Source organism: Anarrhichthys ocellatus, unplaced genomic scaffold, assembly GCF_004355925.1.
Source record: "Anarrhichthys ocellatus isolate YVR2014 unplaced genomic scaffold, GSC_Weel_1.0 scaffold5, whole genome shotgun sequence".
In the NCBI taxonomy this organism is placed as follows: Eukaryota; Metazoa; Chordata; class Actinopteri; order Perciformes; family Anarhichadidae; genus Anarrhichthys; species Anarrhichthys ocellatus.
This window is the reverse complement of record NW_022280035.1, coordinates 12775629-12797033: the sequence shown is the minus strand read 5'-3', so window position 1 is coordinate 12797033 and position 21405 is coordinate 12775629. Positions and strand designations below refer to the sequence as shown.

Sequence of the window (21405 nt, the reverse complement as noted above, 5' to 3'; positions counted from 1 at the left end):
GAATCATCTATGCTACACTGGCAGTTTGTCTATGGACAGAAACACACATTCAGACACGCACACGGGTCCACACGCAGCTCTGTGGTGTGTGTACCTGTGAGCGGATCTTGAGCGCAGGCCCCAGCTTTAGTCCCATGGTGTTGAGCAGGTGCTCCTCAGTGAGCAGCGGTAATGTCTCTCCATCAATGGCCTGCTCCCGAAACACCTGGCGGAGAGACAGCCGCTTCAGCCACAGCCCCGACATATATACACACACTCGACACACGAACTACGTATTCATTCACACGACCTAGAAAACAGTGTCTCTATTCCAAAATGTTACACACCCATTGTGAGGGGGGGGAAAAAATAGCTGAAGTTTATCATAAGGTTCAAATTTTGGATAGTTCATTTTGGAACAATATGCGCAATACACACAAACAGGTGTAGATGCTCTGCTAACTCATTCACACAAAGCCCACGAATACGGCTGCAATTAAGAACATGACCAGTCGTTCCACCACACACATTCACAATAACGTAGAAACAAACTGTTCTGTGCAGTTTCTACCATAAATGCCATAGAAAGTACTACAGAATTTGTGCAGTATGGTCACTGTTCTGTGATTAGAAGTCAGCCTGCCCCTGGCCTCCATCCCCTCCTCTCTCTCTCTCCTCTCTCCTCCCTCTTTCTATGTCCTCACCTGTGTGTATTCAGCACATCCAGCCAGGCTGCTTATGAAGCCACACACGTCCTCCACACTCCACTTGCTGATGTCCTCCACAGGGTTTGCTGTGGCTGAGTCTTCCCCATCCATGAAAAGACCTCCCACAGAGCCTGAAAGCAGCAGCGGGTGAAAATGATGTGTCAATATAACCCGGTACAAAGTTGCTATTAAGACTGAGGATCTTGCTGCCATTTTTTATAGTGATGTAGAAGATGAAAACTGAAAGCCTGGAGAGACATAAAAAATAAAAAAAATGTACGGCCAACATTTTTCAAAAATGCAGCTCAAAATATGTCGATGCCTCCATGCCAGCGATAACCGTGGGAGGTACGCAGTGTCGGGAACTCCTTGAGGGAATTCAAATTTGGCACAAACTTGGACTCGAGAATTAACGGATGAGATTGTTGTGGTCAACGGTCACGCTGACATAGAAAATACATTTTTGGCCATAATTCAAGAATTTGTATGCTTGTTATGGCAATTTCACACAAATGTCTAATAGGATAAAACGACGAGGTGATAACATGGACGTGAACTGCAACTTGGCTGACTGGTTGGCAGAAGCATACAACTGTATACTGCATACAATGGCGGTAATTCCATTTGTATGACATGCCGTACTCTCTACACATGAATCTACATACATATACCCTCCTAAAACCAAAATAGACATATTATTGGAACATCTTTGCCGCTATGACATGGGGGGTTATTTCCTTAATTTGTGCAGCTGTAGAACTATATAGGTGCTGTATAAATGAAGTTGTTTCTATTATTATTATTATTATAATTATTATTATAGACAACAGGAAAGAGGGAGAGCGATAGAGGCAAAGGGCTGCAGCTCCAAATTGAATCCAGTGACAAGGACCCAGCCAACATGTGTGCAGTCTCTAGCAGGTGAGCTAAAGGTTGCTCCGATGATTATATTTATATAAATTCAATAGTATACTATACTATAGTATAGTATACTATAACCCTTTTATGGCTTTATTATAAAAAGTACGGTATGCTTTTAATGATTTTTTTCATGGTATACTATACTGACTTTTTTTGGACATACTTTATGGCTTTTTATGACATATCCATGTGAACTATACCATGACTCCTTATGACAAACAAAACTATGACTTTAATCACATATTATATTATGAATTTCTATGTGATGTACTAGGACTTTTTTTTTTACATTTTATGACATACTGAAGTGTAAAAATATGTACATATCATCTGTCACACTCAATGTAAATCATAAAACTGTATATACAATATATAGACATCTTTACATGTACATACTGTACACAATCACCTAGTCCATGCACATCCTTTCATTATTTATTTTAATGCACTTTGTATTGTTTACAACCTACAGAACTTGTATATAGAAGTTGTATATGTTGTTTTATTTAGATTTCACTGTTGGTCATTTGTTGGCTATTGTTGCTTTTATGTAACATTTATATATCGACACTTGTTTTCACTACTTGAGTACCTTACAGTCCTGTCCATCCTTCTCATCTATTTGTCTGTTTTCTGTTCCTAGCTCTTATTTCTATATCTGTGGAAGTACATCGAGAGAGATGCAAAAAAACAAAGACAGATTCCTTGTAAATGTGCCCATACTTAGCCAAAAACGCTGATTCTGATTCTTCTATCCCTTTTTACGACATATTAATACTATGACTTTTTATAACTTTTTTCGGCATACATTAGTTTTATCGACAAACTACAGTGAAGCTTCTTTATGACTTTCTTCAACATACTATACTTTGGATTTTTTGTCACATTTTACAACATAACCAGTTTTTCTGACATGCTATACTACGACGTTTTAATAACTTTTTTCGACATAGTATATTATGACTTTTTTTGGACATAATTTGCTATCACTCAAATTGACGTAGTATAGTAAAGTTTTTTTGACTTTTTTTAACAAAAAAAAAAGACTTATCACCTTTTACAACATACTATACTATGCCTTTTAATCAGTTTATCTCACATTCTACACTACACATTTTTCAATAACTTTTTGCAACATACAATATTTTGACTTTTTTATGCCTTTCTTTGAAATACTGTAGTACGAGTTTCTTAACATACTATATTTTGACTATTTTATAACTTTTTTCGACATACTATACTATGAATATTTTTTACATACTATGCTATGACTTTTTAATCAGTTTATCTGATAAACTATACAGCAACTTTCTATTAACTTTTTGCGACATACAGTATTTTGACTTGATGCCTTTTTTCTAAATACTATAGTATTAACATACTACATATATTTTGACTTTTTTCCAAAAACTACACTGTGACTCTTTCAGAACTGTTATGACATACTATACTATGACTATCAGTGTTGTACTAAATGAACATCTTGGTGGTGAAAATATGCTAATATAGCCAACACTTAAAATACTGATTCCCACAGAAGTATCTGTGTTGGTATTCCTGTCTGTTTCTCCAAACTGGGGGTGTGCCGACAGTCATCTACTGTGGATAAGTACCTCATAGAACTCTACTACAAAAAACATGACTTATCCCTGTAAGCTGATCATGGTGGGATTTTTTACTCCTTTCTGCCCACGTGATTGTGCTGCTGGTGGTGTGCATAAGATCACACTGAGGTCAGATGCATGGCCACTAACAGGGAGAGGTCTCCACACTGGAGACACACACGCACACAAAGCCTGACGCTAATTGGTTTCACATGTCGGCTGTGTGTGTATGTGTATTTTGTGTGTGACTGAGTATCTCACCTGTGTGAAAGTAGGGGTTGGCGTAGGGGAATCCGAAGGGCAGTGACTGGGCATGAAGAGCAGGCAGGGGTGGCATGAACCCAGGCGGCAGGTGGTACTTGACATCAGCCTTGCCCAGTCCAGGGGTGAAGAGGTGGCGACTGGGTGACTCCGTACCTGTTGAACTACAAGGGGCACTCAGTCTGCCTGAGCTCTCTCCAGTCTCCTTGGCACTGTCACACACTGCCCTGCTGCCAGTCTCTTTACCCCCGTCTCTCTCCCTGTCCCTGGGTTTCCTGCTCGACTTGGCAGCGACACTGTCCCGCCTCTCCTCACACATCTCTGTGTCACTGTCCGAGTCCTTCATCTCTTCATCATGCACCTCCCTGTCTCCCAACCTTCCTCTGTTCTCTCTTCCTTCTGTGTGATCCCCAGCATGGACCTGCGTCTGGGGGGCCCTGCGGGGGGCCTTCCTGAATTCGGCATCTGGGCCAGCGTTAGATCTCTGCGCCTGGGTGTCTTTGGGTGTGGAGGGTGGTCCTGGTTGTTGATGCTGGTGGTGGTTGAGGGTTACGAGTGGCGTGGCAGCCCCATGGCGGAGCACCAGCATTGCATTAGAGCGACGGGCCAGTTCCTCACGGAGCGGATGGCCCTCTGGGATGTCGTGGAGGCTCCGCAGGGCTGGATGGTCGGGGGGCAGGCCAGGAGGTAGAGCTCCCAAAGGTTCAGAGCCCAAAAGACGCTGCTGCTGCTGCTGTCGCTGGTGGAGACTTTCCAACTCTTTCTGTCTCAGCAGCTCTGCCGACATCTCAAGTCTAAGACAATGAAAGACACAGGGACTTTAACGTACATGCCAAATGTTTACAAATGTAAAGTATTTCACATTCACAACACTGCTTCTGGGAGTATATCAAAAACATGTCTGCGTCCACAAGTTTGCCCTCTCAAAAAAAACGTCCCACCTTGAAGCTTCTCTTTTGCTCATGTTACAATGAACCCATAAAACACAGATTTTAGCCGTTATTATTTACACGGTGGCCATAATTGCACTATTGTTACATACTGTAGCATTCCCCCACACACACACACACACACACACACACACACACACACACACACACACATACACATACACACACACACCTGGCCAGATTTTGCTTCCTCAGCATCTCCTGTTGCCGAGCAAAGAGCTCAGCTTGAGCTGGTTGAAGGAAACTATAACCTGTGAATAGAAACAGCAAGAAAAGACATACCTGTAAGCAAAAATCTAACAAGTGACAAGGAAGCTCCCAAATGTTAAAAAACAGGAGGGAAAAATGCAAATCTTTGAGAAATCATGTTTAAAAGTTACTGAAAGTTAGTCAGCATAAAAAATGCTATTAAAGTAATATCCTGCAACTACCGTAACTTCATGACATTTTAACATGTATAAAGAACAATGTAACATTCTCTTCATATCCGTGTAAATGTGAAAGTATATATATTTTTTACAAGTATATGTACATGCCATGCATCCCCATTGGTACTAATTATTAGATTATACTAATAATTAGCCTTAGCGTGATCTATGACTCACCAGGGGCCTGGCAAAGAGCAGAGGGCATGCCCAGGAAGGGAGGCCGCAGGTGAGGTCCTAAGGCGATGTGAGGGGCAGTTGGTGGGGACAGTAGGGGTGGAGGGTGGGACAGTTCTCTGTGGACACAAATATGATAAAAGACAACGTTAATTTCAAATTGGATTTCACTGGATGCTTTCCTATGCCGAAAGCATTAAGCATGGAGAGATGTATAGTGTGCGATTCCCTCCGTAACAAGAATAGTTATTAAGTGCGTCTCAATTCTTTCTTTGTGCGTGTGTGGTTGCTGCCACACCAATGTATGCAATGTATTTTTATCAGTGGAGCTCCAGGGGCCCCCATGTCGCCCCAGTGCCTCATCAGTCTTGTCACGCCGCAGCAAGCGCCGCTGGCCATTGCTGTACCCTGGACTGCAGCCTTTTCTTCCCCTGTCGCCTCACACATACACACACGACATATACACAGAGACACACACACACACCTCAAGACCCACACACATAATGAGGGCTGAATGCACAATGCCAGTGTGTCATGCTCCGACAGCTGGGGCGGCCCCTGCGTCTTGACCGGGGCCACGGGCTGAAGGACCTTCTAATTAACACTCATCCCTCCTCTCTTCTCTCCCTTTTTTACGCCCTCCTCCTCCTCTCCGTTTCCCTCCCTCTCTCCCTCTCACTCTCTGGGTTGCATTGAAACTGGTGAAAAGATGGAGCGTCCTGCAACCTCTGCTTCTGAAAAGGTCTCTCCATTATTGGCTTCGTCTTTTGTCCTCCTTGAGGGGGAAAAGCGCCTCTCACCTTGCTCCCTCTCTCCGTCTCTTGTTCTTTCTGAACCATCTTTTTTCTGTTCTCTCTACTTTTCTATTACCTCTGAAAAACACGTCTTGTTTACTCATTTCTTTTCCTTCAGTTATATTTCTTTCACCTCTCTCGATATATTTTCTGTCTCCCCTCTTCATCGCTTCATCTCATCCTGTCACTTTACCCCAGCTTTGTCTTGCCTCTCCGTCCTTTCTGTTTCTTCATCCTCTTTCTTTGTTCACTGTAATCCTTTCTATTATTATTTCCCATTCGCAGTTTTTCCTCTCAGTTTCGTGCAGATCTTCATGGGTACAGCAACATGATTTTGAGAAAGAAGAAAAGCTTTCAGAAGAGTGAGGCATCTGCACCATGACCCTTTGAAAGTTTCATGTGTGGAAGATGATGCTCTATGCCTGCTCTGTGTCTCAAACCACAGCTGTTTCCAGTGCCCTTCCTGAGCTCACTAGCTATTCCTTCTTCTTTCTCTGTTGCTCTCCTCCTGAGCCGCTGCTATCACACCAATCAGAGCTCAGCTGTGTGTGACTGCAGCAGCACAAAAGCATACGGGACACAAGCTGAGGAAAACAACAAAACCTAAACCAACACTGGGACGTATGCAACCGCAAATATTGTTTTGCAACTGTGTTCAAATTAGCTAGCGCCTGCATGTCTCCCGCCTCACTAAATGGTGAGGGAAAAGGAGCGAGAGGGAGGAACTGCAAGGAGGGAGGGCACGCATACAAGAGCGGAGAGATGAGATGAGATGGGGGGGCTGTAGCCAGTACTGAGAGAGTGGTGTGTGTGTGTGTGTGTGTGTGTGTGTGTGTGTGTGTGGGGGGGGGGGCATTCATCGATCGCCTCCGCCGTTGAAATGTTAATGCTAATCGTATAACCGCTCTCTCCGGCGGTGCCTCGCACTCCAGTGGCAGCTCCAATTAATCTTGGGTGAGGGCTACGGCGCGTGACCCCGGAGCCGCTAGCCGGGGCCCCGCTTGCCGCTGCTTATGTAATTACACCGCCCAGTGTGTAATCACCTGGCCTAATCCCTTGGGGCTAGCAATTAGCCTTGCGACGCGCAGTTCCACAAGGCTACGCTAAGGCGCCCGCAAAACTCCCATCCACCTCACCATGGCTCCCGCATGCCAAACACTCCCCCCCCCCCCCGAAACCCCTTTCTGATACTTCCTCCCTTTCTTCCCTCTCCTTGCACCGCCTACCCTTGCCTAGCGTTAGCCCGCAGATGAATAACGGTCAATTAAAGCTGCATGACTGGGGCTGCCAGGCGTCTGCGCCACCATAATTAGGCCTAATCACGGGGAGTGAGAGAGACAGAGAGAGAAGGGGAGAAAGAGTGTGCGTCTGACACTCCCCTCCACTCCCTTCCTCCATCTCTCCCTCCTTTTATAGGAGGCAATTCTAAGAGAGGAGTGGCAGACATTAGTCGTTTTGCTCTGGGGCTGTGTGTGCGTGTGAGTGTGTGTGAGTGTGTACATGTCTGTCTGTGTGTGATTTTCTTTTTAACCTATCTGTGCATTTTGTTGGCAAACCACTAACATGCTATAAAAAGATGAGGTAAAACACTCACCTAGTTCTTTGCATGAGACCTGAAAATATCTTAAAAAGAAAATAGGCACAAATGCAAGGTGGGATCATAACCACGCAAAATGATCTCTCTCTCTCTCCCTGCCTCTCTCTCTCTCTCTGCCTCTCTCTCTCTCTCTCTCTCTCTCTCTCTCTCTCTCTCTCTCTCTCCCTCTCTCTCTCTCTCTCTCTCTCTCTCTCTCTCTCTCTCTCTCTCTCTCTCTCTCTCTCTCTCTCTCTCTCTCTCTCTCTCTGTCTCTCTCTCTCTCTCTCTCTCTCTCTCTCTCTCTCTCTCTGCCTCTCTCTCTCTCTCTGCCTCTCTCTCTCTCTCTGCCTCTCTCTCTCTCTCTCTCTGCCTGCAGTGAGGCCAGGGGCTCCTGGGGAATTCACTGGTGTGTGACGACCTGTCAGAGTGGCGACAGCAGTGCCGTCCTGCAAAAGCCCAAGCAGTGTGAGTGTGTATGCGTGTCTGTGTAAGTGTGTGTCCTGGTGTGCGTGTAGGGGTGTGTGTGTGTGTGACAGGGCTGCCCTTAATGACGGGAGCGTGGGGGGATTAGGAGCGCCGCGCGGCCGCCCTCGGCTCCTTCTCCGCAGGAACACATTTACACAGGAAGCTCATTAAAATGGATGAGGCTCCCTCCACGCTCGTTCGTTCTCTCTCTCTCTCTCGCTCGCTCCCTCCCTCCCCTTATCTCCCTCTCTCTCCGTCACTTCGTCCTCTCGCCATCTCCTCTCTTCTTCTATTTTGCTTCCTTCTCTTCATCCCCATTTTAAGCTCCCATGTTTTCCACTTCTGCTCTCTCTCTTTATTTTTCTCCATCCTTCCCCCATTTGCCTTGCAGATGCTTGGTGAGCTTTGCCATTTAAGGCCAGACAAATGGAGCGCCAGGCTCTAAGCCCATCGAGCAGCCCTAATGATTTGTTTTTAACAATGGGCCCTAATGGGCCCCAGATAATCAATGATGAGGGGTCGATGGAAAGGTGAGCCACGGAGAGAGTTAGAGAGGGGGAGAGCTTCCTCACATTTTCAGCCTCGGCTTTTTAATACTATCTCAGTTTTCTGCTTTTATTCACCAATTACCTCGATTTTAATTTTCTCTTTTTTCACTTTGCACTCATTTCCCTCTCAGGTCTCTTCTTAATTTTCTCCGTCTCTATTTTTTGCAGGTTCTGTATATTTCATGGGAGTTGAGTATAGTCTTTACATTTAGACACACATTTGGACATTTCACTTAAGTTCGTTGATCTCATTCCAGATCTATAGGCATTAATATGCTGCTACAACAGGCTTTAGTCTTCTGGGAAGGTTTTCGACAAGATTTTGAAACCTGGCTGCAGGGCTCCCATTCAGTCTCAAGTGCATTAGTGAGGTCAGGGTCTGATGTTGGGTGATAAGGCCTGGCATATATTTTACAATGCAGTTCACCCAAAAGGTGTTGGATTGGACACTATTTAGGCCAACAAGTTCTGCCACAACAATTTCTTTGTGGGGGAGTGTCATTTTGAAACATGAGGGGCCCTTCCCAAACTCTTGCCACAAAACACACTATTATCGAAAAAAATGTAAGAATGAAGATTTTCATGCTGTAAAATAGTCTTTCTAAGATTAGCCTAAGTACTGAAAGTATGTGGATACATACAGCAAAAGTGCATGAGTATGTACAGGTGAAACATTATACAGGTTTTGCATCACTCTTTGTATGTTTCCCTTTTTTTGTTGCATTCTCTCAATTAGACAATGGTTCAAGCGATGGAAAGGGCACTTCAACATTTTCCTTATTAACCCCTCTTTTTTTATCCACTCAAAAATATACTGAGAGTAAAATCATTGGAGGAGGCAGGTGGAGGTAGAGGGGGATGGAGTGAGTGAGATATAGATGGAGGAAGGGAGGAAGGGCGAGGCCTAGTTAACTCTCCCTCGCCCTGTGTGGCTAATTACTCTGTGCTGTCGGAGAACAGCCGCGGCTCACTGACCACATTCACATACTGCGCTACTGGCCTCTCTCTCACACACACAACACACACACACACACAACACACGCACAGAGACACGCACACACACATAATAAGCAGACATATTCACATAAACAAACCCAAATTCAATTCGCATAGATGAGCATACATGCAGAATGCCAGCTTGAAAAATGGAACAAACACATGCGGATAATCAGCCCCCCCTCCTCGCCTCAATACACACACACACACACACACACACATATATATATATATATATATGCATATACACACACACACACCCACAGCCTCCCAGAGCTGCACCACATAGCGCCTGGCCGCTCTGCTTCCTGCTTATATCCCCACACCTACCCCTCACCACCCCCTTCTATGTCTCACACACACACACATACACACTCCCTCCCCTGCTGCCGCACCGCCGGCCCATTATCGATCCCCCGCCTCTCCCCGCGCCACATAAATAATCGACAAGCAATTACCCGCCCACTCCCGCTGCCCCCGGCTTTGTTTGGGAGGCGCAGGGGCCAGCGCTGGGGGGGAGAGGAGGGAGGAATAGCCGGGGATGCAGGCGTGCAGCTCCACAGTGGTAGCCAAGAGGTTATTGGATCCTTAGTTTAACCATGTATGTGGAGATGCACACACACGCACGCACACATACAAACGTGCACTGCAGCACAATGAAAAAGCCAAATATGAGATCAGATCTTGCTGAGGAAGCTTGGAATGAGTGGAAGAATGGGAAGAAAAGTGCAGCAGTTGGTGAAGCTAACTGGCAGGTGATTAACTCCTTCTACTATTTCTCCCATTGACAAGCTTTTTCTGAAAAAACAGAACATCGTTTCATTGTGATTTCCACATTTTCTTGTGTTCACATCAACTGGGGCCTCGTATGCAGTATATGTGTGTGTGTGTGTGTGGGTGTGTGTGGGTGGGTGAGGAGGATGTGGGTGTTGGGCGTCATTAATGATGAATAATGCGGATACTGCAAGCACGGCAGCGTTGCCGTTTCAATTGCAAGATATGGTCGGCCTGACATAGAGATTTCGTTTGCGAGTGAGTGTGTCTGCATCCGTTTCTTACCTGTCAGTGTAATGTGCGTCCCGGTGCTGCGGCAGACCTTGCTTGCGTCTCTGGCTGGATGAAGAGGAGCTGCCCGCCGAGGGCAGGTGAGCTTCTAAGGCCGCTGGATTCCTGACCGCCGCAGCCAACGCCTCCTGGCGAGCACGCAGCATATCTGAATAAGGAGGAATAAAACAAAGCAAGTGGAGGGGGAGAGATGGGAAGATAGAGTTGATATGACAAAGATGACGAAGGATTAAGTTGAGGAGAGAAGAGAGGAAAAAAGCAGAGGGGAGGCAAGGATTGAGGTGGAGACAGAGAGGGGAAGATAAAAACAAATTTAGTATCCAGCGACTCATGTCTATGCAAAAGCATTACCAGAAAACTCAGGTTTGGATTGAAACAGAAAATCCTACTGACTATACATTTCACCAGCTTGTAGTTGATGGCTTATTTTAAGCGTGAACAAGTTTTCGGGAAAAATAGTAGAAGTGAAGCATCCTTTAAAGACGTGTTTGTTGTCCTGTAGTGAAGGATGTGAGGGCTAACTATGCCGGTAGCTCATCCATATGCTTAATGGACTTGTACTTGTATAGCGCTTTTCTAGTCTTCCTTAAAGTGTAGTAATATATAGTATAATATATAGTAAAATGTAGTGTTAAAGCGCTTTAACACTGCATGTCACCATTCAACGACCCTGCTCTACCACTGAGCCACAGTCGCCACCATGTACACGTACAGAAACGCATAAGCGCATAAACACACACACACACCGAACAAAGATAAACAAGAACAGACATCTTGGTAGAGATGTATGAAATTAGCACATAGCGCTCAAGTCCATCTGTCACACTTTGGAACTGAGCTGACCAGTTTGAAGCAAATGTGAGGAGAAAAAAAAGAGGTGGAAGCAGAAAAATGAAAAGGTGTGTTCTTGTAAAAGCGAGCCAAAAATGACTTCACACATCGGGGGCAAAGTGTTTTTACCCCTCCCCACCTCCGCCACCATCGCACCTTCTCCCTCTATCTCTGCCTGCCCCTCTCTCCACCCTATGTCCTCTACCACTCGCCTCATTTCATCTCTTTCTTTGCTCACACCGCCTCCCTTCCTCTCCCTCTCTCCCCCAGCAACCCCGTTTCTCTCTCGCTCTCGTAGGAGAAGAGGCCTCATCATTATCAGCCAGGCCAGGCCACACCAGGAGACATGGCTTCTAATGAGAGAAAAATCCATCCTGCTCTCTCTCTCTCTCCTCCCTCTCCTTGCCTCAATCTATCTATCCTCTCTCTCCGCCTCCCCGCCTCCCCCTCTTTTTTAATTAGACAGATCCCTCGGGAGCTAGGGGCCATTTCCGCCGCCGGTACGGGTGTGACGTGTGTTTGTGTGCGTCTGTGTGATTTAGGCGCTTGCATGCGAGTGCCTGACTGTGTGTGTGTGTGTGTGTGTGTGTGGGTGTGTGTGTGTGCTGAAGCAGTTGAGTGGGCGCCGGGGAGGGGGGGGTGAAGCGACAGATATTAATGCGGCCTAGCTCCGGTGTATCGATCTGTTTGCTGCGCCAGGCCACAGGGGAATCGGCTGGCGGCAGACAAGGGTGTGTGTGTGTGTGTGTGTGTGTGTGTGTGTGTGTGTACGTGTGGTTTGTGTGTGGGTAAGGGGGGGTTGGGAGAGATAAGGGAGGGACCAGAGGGGAACTGGAGCCATAGAGCGCACACACAAACACACACAGTCTGTTGTGCACTTGCATACACGGTGCAGGGGTGACAGGGTGGAAGAGCTGACCTCTACGAGTTTCCTGTGGTCACAATCCCACCTCACCAATTATTTTGTATGACTGGGTTAAAGGGGTACTCCAGTGGTTTAGTATTGTACTTCCATAAAGTTTGGGGACTTCCAAGGAACAGATTTGTAAAGGATAGCACAGATCGATTCTGCAGAGCCCAAGATATCCTGACTATATTGCATCCAACATAGAAACATGGAAGAAACCCTAACTTTAGGCTTTAGACTTTAATTAGTCAAGCTCTAAAACACTGTAACCGGCAATTCCCATAATGCAACTCAACAGCGTCTTTCTCTTGACTCTCCCTGCCTTGTAAACATCCATGTCTTTTAAACGCTTCACGTCCAGTTTGTAACGCAGACTTTATGTTATATAACCTTTTTCACAGGTTGAGTAATACTGTGCTTATTAAATTGACTTTAACCAGAGTCAGAGCCAGAAAAACACTTAGGTTTTGAGTCCAGTTCAACCAGTCGAACCCCACCGACCCAAGCCACAAACTAAGCTTTGATAGATTTAAAAATAAAAAAGTATCTTGACAATTTCTCAATAAAAATGTATGTAATTTCTCTATTATTTCTGCCCTTTCTCATCTTATTCCATTCTCGTTTTATCCAATGCGTGTTTGTAAAGCTTCACTCCAACACTGCTTCCATATTTTGCTCTCTCTATCCCCCGCCCCGCTCTTTCTAATTCTCTTTCATGTGAACTGAGAAGAGCAGGGTCACCTGGGGCTCTAACCTTCAGACTGTGTGTGTGTGTGTGTGTGTGTGTGTGTGTGTATGTGTATGTGTGTGTGTGTGTACACAGAGTAAGTACTCAGATTTAGAATTTCCCCTCTAAAACTCTTGGTGTTACAGCTGCTAGAACACAAGAAGAGAGTCCCTTCATCTGCAAATTAAAGTCCTAATTGAGGACACACATACACATATATTCCGTTGCATGAGTTATTTTGGGAGGTCCCAGTTTACCACTCGGACCCATTCCGCTTATCCCTCTTTTGTGCCATCCCATTTTTCTCCCCGCCATCATTCCTGGTGTTGGGCCTAAATCCCCTCGGTTAAGCCGGTTTTTCTCGGCGCGAGAATGCAGAGGAGCGCCGCACTGATGCAGCTTTGCCAGCCTCGTGATGGATTTGGTACACAAAGACCGACAACCATCCGTTAAAATGCACCATACATCAGAAAATGAAGTCTCTTTTCAGGAAGAGGTGTTCAGCCAGTATAGGCTAAGCAAGCAGTACATATGTGGCAAGTTTGTCACACTGAATGTCTTTAACCGCCAGTACTTTCAACAATCATGTGCTGGAGTTTTCAGGCTCTTTGGCATGATGATGATGAAGAGATGTTGAGTGCAAAGCACACTAAACTGCAGAAGACGAAACACAAGCCCCTTCCGTACCACCCCTCCCTTCACTTTCATCTGGATATCTACCCCCACCTCTCTTTTTCTTTTCTCTCTCCCTCACTCTCCTTTCATCATATGAAGAGGGAGGGAAAGCCCTCCTGGCCATTTCTACAATCCTGCCACCTCCAACCCCAATTTCAGCCCCCCACTCCCCTTCCCTACTCTTCTTTTGCCCATTAGGTTCAGAGAGAACCTCTCAAACAACACCTACACATCCACACACATGAACACAGAGTTCCTCCTCACCCCTGCTTCTTTCACGCACACACACACTCTAATTTTCTGTGCCCGACTCTTCAAACACATGAAAGGATGCTCTGCGGGGACCAAGGCTAAAGGGAAGGTTGGAGGTGGGGGTAAGGAAAAGGAGGAGGATGAGGGGAGAGAGTATGAAAGCAATGCTGGAGATGGAGATGTGTAGGAGAGATGTTTGGTGATGGGGGCCCAGGAGGGAGGGAGGAGGGGGTCACAGGGCCCCATCAGAGACTAGGTCAATGTCAAGGGGCTCTCGCTGAAGTGATTCGCGTCAGCCTCTCAAGAGACAAAACAGCCGTCCATCTGTCCCATCTCCTGGATTGTTCGTGTGTGAGTGTGTTAGTTTCTTAACAAGCTCCGACTGTTAATTGGCAGAAGGGAGGACGTGAAGGTAGTGTTATACTGAGTTTTCTACATAAACTTGTAAGCAGTCGGTAGATAGACGGAGGAAGTTGCCAGGTGTGGAAGAAAAGTAATATTATCAACACCAAAGGCGTGGCTCTGATGCCCATGGCTCATCATTTGTTTAGAGAATATTAAACGCACAAACACAAGAGCAAATGTAAACACACACATCGCTAAGAGGAAATCTTACCATGAATTTGTGTTTGAAATGGCACTTGTATGTGTGTGACCCTAGCATTATTAATAAACCATGAACTTGTATGTATGTGGTTTTTTTTTTATTTCTTGCTCCGGGAGAAAGTATTCCCTCAACTCTGTTCCTCCCTCATTTTCTTTGCCCAGTTCTCTCCTCAGGTTTTTTGGACTTGTATTCCTGGTTTCTCCTCACCTCTTTCGCTACTTCTTCTGCACATATATTGCTTTTAAGTGCAGCTTGGAAGAGGAATGCACGTGTGCAGAATAAAGAACGCTGCGGAAATGATCAAACGATTTGGAATGTGCAAGTGAAGAAGGGGATCGAGTATGTCTATATTGCGCCAGAGCGTCTTCCTCATACCAGCAAGGTTTCTGGGAAAGGAAGCCAGTGATCAGACTGCACCCTGGGCCATAAAAACCCCCACAATGCACTGCATCTTCCCTCTAACTCCTCTAAGACATGAGGAAAAGGCAATTAAAGCGTTTATAGGCTTCGCCCCCTAGATTTGCAGCCAGCAATTAAAAATCATTACTAATCAAATAAAAATAAAAGTAGCTCAAACTACAAGTCGGCCAGGGCATCAATTGGATTTATGCTACTGCAAAAGAGCTCATAAAGACTGGTAGGACTTAATGTTACATTCTTTACAAAAATGTGAGAAATAGGTTAGCATTTAATGGCAAGCACAGTGAAACGAATATAAGGCCAACTTATAAAATCCAAACGAGGCAAATTTTCTCATTTTCCCAATCAAACTACATTTCTCTCAAGTTAAAACCAGTCAATTTTACGTGACTGTTGAAATTGAGAACAACTGGGACACACTGGTGGTTTCGAGGGTGTTGGGAGATTTAGAGGGTTGGCAGGCAGCCAATGAGAGCTCCTAGATCAATCGCAATGTTGATGCATGCACAGCCTTGTGGGTGTTGTTAACAACGGAGGCCAGGGTGGTCAGAAATCACCCAGAGTGACACTTTGACACTGGGTGGGCAAGCACCGCAAATAGAAATGTCAGCCATCTCCATGGCTGGGGTTTCAATGGCAGCAGTGTGGCACACCTTAACATGCTACCCTGAACACAGTGCATCACAGTGACTTGGTGACAGGTGACGGAGGAGATGTTTTTATAGAAGCTGGTGAAGTGCTTCCACAGGAAACTCTTTTTGTTTGAAGTAAATCGCAAGTTACTTCAAACTAACTCTGAAGTTATTTCAAAGTTTGAAAAAAAAAAAAACTGAAAGGAAAAGTACTTCTAGATCGTTCATCAGTCGATTCTTACTTGTAGAGCAGGAAATGCTATTCTGAATATAAAAATCAACTGTGCACTGAGGTATATACAGTAAGGTGTAACAAAATGAGAGATATTTGAAAGCCAATATGATGACAGTGAGGATGATGATGACCGTACACACACCTACAAATACAGAGCCCGTGGACTGACCGTGGCCAGGCAGACCCATGCTGCTCGCCAGCTGGTAGAGCCGTTGCTGCTGCTCCTCATAGGGCCCCTGCTCGCTGAGTGCTGACATCATGCACCTGTAGTGCTCGTCGGGGCTCATGTGGCCGTGGCTGCCGCCTGCCTCCACCACCGGGCTGTGGGAGTTCTCTGAAGAGAGGAGGGACACTTATATCAATGACTGTGAATATCCACATTATCAGGGGATAACTACTAACCCGATACTGCGCAGTTTCAAACAGAAGCCAGAGGTCACAGATTTGCAAAATTTGAAGTTGAATACCCGAAATCCCATTTCATGAGATCACTGAACTGAACACAGAACACTACAGTTTAGCAACCCTGCAAAGTATACTTATCTGTTTACCCCAAATAAACAAGAGAAGAACAAAAACTAATACTAGTGAATCCAAATGTTCTTTAATGAGCTCACTCACTGCTGCTCAGAAACCGGTTTTGGGGGGGGGGGGGGGGGGGGGGCCTTGAATGAAGGCAGCTTTGTGACAAGATTGTATAACTTGTCTTATACAACGACTTTGAGCTGATTGCCTGCATACATCGCCGTTTGAAGTGTGTTTTAGGACGCTTTACAGCCCATTAGTGTCTTGCATCTTTATTTAAACACCAGAATGTAATTTGAGTCATTCTGAGCACTGAGATATCTACGGGTTCACAATTTGCAGGGTGGAGGTAAATTTGGTAATTTTATGATAAAAATAATTTCTTACACGGTTTTAAAAAACACCACAGAATGCACTCATTACCATTGTAAACCACACATACCAAAGAATTACCCATAATTAATTATATTATCTTTCTGTCTTGCATATTTCTTTTATTATTACTGCACTCTGTCGCGAATGCTTCCTCAAATATCAGCCAGAAAAACATGCTTGTACACAGATTATTCATTAAGAAGAACGCAAAGACAGCCCTGATGGACTGGAAACTCCTTTGGATGAAGCTGTACACATACAACCATGCATTGTTAATGGTCGGAGCCTGACCCTAGCACGAACTCACTAGCTCTCTGACAGAAAGCACGGAATTATGCATTACTGTTTGCATAAGGTGAAAGGTTTTAAGTAGGGTTGTTTTGCTGTATTGTATTTTAAATATTTTTTTATGCAGACTACAAAAAAAGGCCCCGCTTCTTCCATCATGTGTGTGGTCATGTGGTGTATGATATCCATCTAGCTGTCAGTCCCCATACTTAATCTCTCTCTCTGACCTCCCTCCTCCCTCTCTCTGTCAATAGTAACATGATCTAAGGTATGGTTGGTGGGGGATATGGGGAGGTGTTTTGGGACTTAGAGGAGGGAGAAATAGGATGAGGAGGAGGAGGAGGGAGAAGCAGAGGAAAGCAGGGGTTATTTTTACCACCCTCCCTCTTATTGAAACCTGAGCCTGGCCCCGGGCAGGCGAGCAGGAGTGGCGCTAAGGAGCGGAGGTGGGTTGGAGGTGGTGGTGGAGGAAGCAAGCACGCAAGTATCTCTGTCTCCACTGTCAAGCTCTAGCTAATCCACCCAAGGTCCTCAAGTGTATGTGTATGTGTGTGCACGCAACTAGTCTGCGACTGTCTGAAGTTTTCTCGCTCTCTAAACACAGCAGGGGGTGGCGATTTTGCAGCGGAAAGAAAAACAGACATCATTTACACAGCGGCATCCAATCTCTCCTGCTCCATTCCTACGCTGCGCTACTCCGTCTCCGTCTCCCTCTCTCACAATTTACTTCACGACTTGCATTAAGGGATAGTGTCTGACGCCGAACTTGGAGGACATGAAGACATGCATAGATAAGGAAACACACATGCAGGTAGAGTCTGGGTATGAATGTGGATAGAGCTCAAGGTTAAGACACATGATTTGAAATGGCTTAACTTAATTTCTCTGGACAGCAGGCTGCACACACACACACACACACACACACACACAGACACACAGTCTTCTTTATCAGTCACCCTCCCTCATGCAAATATACAGAAAATTAAAAATATATGCAAGACATATACAGTCGTTGTTTGCTTTAAAAGCCAAAAACCTAACCACGCAGGCAAAAGAGCACAACGTCAAAATAAAAACACACAAGCCCCATTTGCCTTAAGAGGAAGCCAAGCCCGAGTACACACACTGACACGCACACAGAACTCACATCCACATAAAAACCCATGCATCTTTCAGAAGCTGAGTTGTGTCTAAATAAGACTATAATGGCCAGGAATGAGTGCTTCTCTACTCAGAGAAAGAGGCTCCAGGCAGGGCTGTTGTCGGTCAAAGGTTACCCAGGGGGAAAAGGTCAACACTAGGCTCAGGCTGAGCTCTCGACAGCTTAATCTGCACTTACCCTCCCTCCCCCCACACTGAATTTAACCATAATAAAATAACATAATTTGTGTCACTGTACGTGTTTTTTTATGTTTGGCTTACACATGCTGCTGGAGAGTGTGTGTGTCTGTGTGTGTGTGTGTGTGTGTGTGTGTACATGTTGTTCAGTCGTCTCCAGAGATGAGACTGGATGTGCGGTGAGCTGCCCTTGGTTTCGCGGTTTTGCCTGCTGTATAATGCATCAGTCAGGAAGTCTTCCTCAGGAGCCCAGAGGGACGGCTGTGCCGGCTCCACGCTGGGCGCCTGGTTTCTCGCCACATGAGGGAAATATGAATAATAGAGGATGGCGAACGGATTGCAGCACTACAGCGGGGAATTGTCTTGCCAACGTATGCCTTTTTAAGATTTGTTATTTATGTTGTTCCCATGTCACATAGAGAGCAGATGAAAAGGCAATACAGTTTATATTAGGAATCAGCAGCAAAAATGATTCAATCAACAGGGGCCATTATCTAAGGTATTATAAGATTTAGATATTATATTACTTTGTGTTCTGCGTTTGGAGCTACCCCTGGCATTTCCCTACCACTCATGTTCTGTTTTCTTGTTAAAATTGGGACTATTTTCTACTGCAGAGATGTAGTCACAAAATGAAAACTGTTCAGTCAGACCTGTTGAGTGACCAGAGGAATTCCGCTATTTTACATGGGAAGAAAAAGAGTTTTTATAAATGTCATTTCTCAATGTTTTCAGCAGTACAAATTCTCCTTTTGTGGTGCTCAAAACATCCATTGTATTGGGTTAGCAGCAGAATCTAGCAGACAAAGCTCAGCAGATAAAAACTACTATGTTTTGGTAATTGAATTGACCCTTTAGTGACTTGATGTGTATCACGCTAACACTGACCACCAGCAGCTAAACCAGTACCACCTCATGTTTCCCTCTTCACTCTGCAGCTTCCATCCTTTCTCTTTGACTTTAACTCAGCCATCCTGTCGTCTTTCCCACAATTTTCACTTCTTTTCTGTCAGAAAATGTCCGTCCAAGCACATCTGTAAAGTCACAAATACTCATGCATGGTCTTACCTTTGGGGGATACGCTACGTGACTTCTTGCTGTCAGAGGGACACTCGCTGCTGCTGTTGGGAGAGAAGTTTCTTCTCTTTCCTAGAAGGTCATCTGTAAGCACACAAAGAGAGAAAGAGCAGTAAGCAAAAAAGGCCAAAGTAAAAGATTGATATTGAAGCTCTGCTCTATGCCTACCTGTATACATGGCGGCTGTTTTGGAAATGCAGATTTAGAAGAGAGGAAGTGAAAAACAGCCAAAGAGGAAAAAAAGAAGTTTTGGGTAGAGAGAAAGAGAGCAAGTAAAGCAAGCCACGGGCATCTGGAGATTTGCTTGTTCTGTCAGATACGAGAGGGGGCCTGCACTGCCGTGGATGACAGATCTGCCTGGCTCATTCACGTGTGTGCGTGTTTTTGTCTATTTGAAGGAGGGAGGAGGGCTCTGTCTCTCCGTGTCTCCTCCAACGTCTCTTTCCAACAGTCTGTCTTAAAGTGTTATCACTATTCTTCCTCTCTCTCTTCACTTTTTCCAGATGTTGGCACAAAAGGCTCTGACTGAACTTAAGTGCACGAGAGCCTATCAGCTGCTTGGGAAATCACTCTCAGCCTACATTATGCCTATATCAGGTGTTATTTTTAGTTTTTGTACCTCCACGACAGATAGTCTCCTCCTCCTCCCCTCTCTCCTGTTGCTGTCCTCCCCTCATAAACACACTTCTGATCTTCTTGCCTCATTTCTCATTTCTTTGTCTCTCTCTCCTCTTGGTGTGTTTAAAACCTCCTCCCATTAGGAGTTCTCTCTCTCCTCCCATTTACACCCTCCCTGCCTCCGTCTCTTCATCCCTGTTCTCCCTCTCCCTCCTCCCCTGCCACCAAAGAGGAGCATCTAGTGTACAATTATAGCTCCCCCATACTGCCTCCTCCTCCTCCCCTCTCATCCCTCTTTTCCTTCCCACCCAATCGCCTCACCTCCAACCCCCTCATACACACCTCAAATCAATACTGGCCTAATCAGAGAGAGAGGGGATGCAGAGCACATTGCATGCAGTGGCGGCAGGAAGGAAAAGGCTGTTTGTCATTGCGCTCTCTCTCTCTCTCTCTCTCTCTCTCTCTCTCTCTCTCTCTCTCTCATACACTTTTTTCTCTGACTGTGTTTCTTCCTCCACACAGACAGCCAAGCCACAGCAGCAACTGCTTCCCTTCTTACTCTTTTTTCTCGCTTTCACTTCTCGGTGCTTATTTTTAAGGATGAGGAGTGCCCCCCCCTCAAGGAGAATGGATCCTCTCTCTCTCTCTCTGTCTCTCTTTTTCAACAAAGCAATTTTTCATCATTTGCACAGCATGTGTAAACAGTGTGGAGAAACAGGTACAAAAACAAAAAAAAGGTAATTTCGTAGCAATACCCAAGCAAACAACATTTGGCAATTTCTGTCATGTGTCCACTCCTGTGTCCACCTTAGCAACGCATGGACAGTCATCAACAGAGGAGTGAAGCTGGAGTGGAGTCTCACCTTTAATCCTTAACCTATCACCCAAACTTATGTTCTTTCTTCACTATAACAAGACACAGATAGACAGGGACGGGAAAGAGAGACAGACAGACAGACATTTAGACAGGACTCAGAGGATTTTGTTGGGCTGCTGAAGGAGCCCTGGTGTTGATGAGAGGGCGAGTGAGCAAACAAGAAAGGGAGAGAGTGAGGTTCACTAATGATCCAGTGTTTGATGTTGCCTCTCAGGTCCTGAGGAGATCCACTCCTATACCATACTAAGGATACAGTGTAGGGAAGGCGGAAGGCAGAAGGCGGAAGGGGGGACGCTAATGGACAAGTCCATAGACACGCATATTGAATGTCTTTCATAATTTCTACTTTTTCTGTCAGAACCTTTATATTCTGTTTTTCTTGTCATTTTCAAATCATGTTTAGTACTTTTCTTTAAAAAAAAAAAAAACACACACAAAAAGATCTCTTATTACTGGAATATTAACAAAGAAAGAGAGAACCCCCATTAGTTAGACCCCCTATTCTAACACACACACACACACACACACACACACACACACACACACACACACA

At 45.2% G+C, this 21405-nt stretch overlaps 1 protein-coding gene across 4 annotated transcripts in view; it reads right to left on the bottom strand.

Annotated features, from left to right (window-relative positions):
* Positions 1-21405, bottom strand: part of samd11 (sterile alpha motif domain containing 11) — a 48775-nt gene that overhangs the window by 1896 nt on the left and 25474 nt on the right. For 2 of the 4 annotated variants that reach the window (XM_031845906.1, XM_031845910.1), the window contains exons 5-12: positions 19349-19441; positions 15897-16088; positions 10463-10616; positions 5028-5143; positions 4595-4673; positions 3473-4266; positions 684-817; positions 95-205 (exon numbers count right to left, since the gene is read on the bottom strand). In XM_031845906.1, the coding sequence (XP_031701766.1) occupies positions 95-205; positions 684-817; positions 3473-4266; positions 4595-4673; positions 5028-5143; positions 10463-10616; positions 15897-16088; positions 19349-19441 (1673 nt within the window). The remainder of the gene's footprint in view (positions 1-94; positions 206-683; positions 818-3472; positions 4267-4594; positions 4674-5027; positions 5144-10462; positions 10617-15896; positions 16089-19348; positions 19442-21405) is intronic. The other 2 variants (XM_031845907.1, XM_031845908.1) reach the window with 2 other exon arrangements.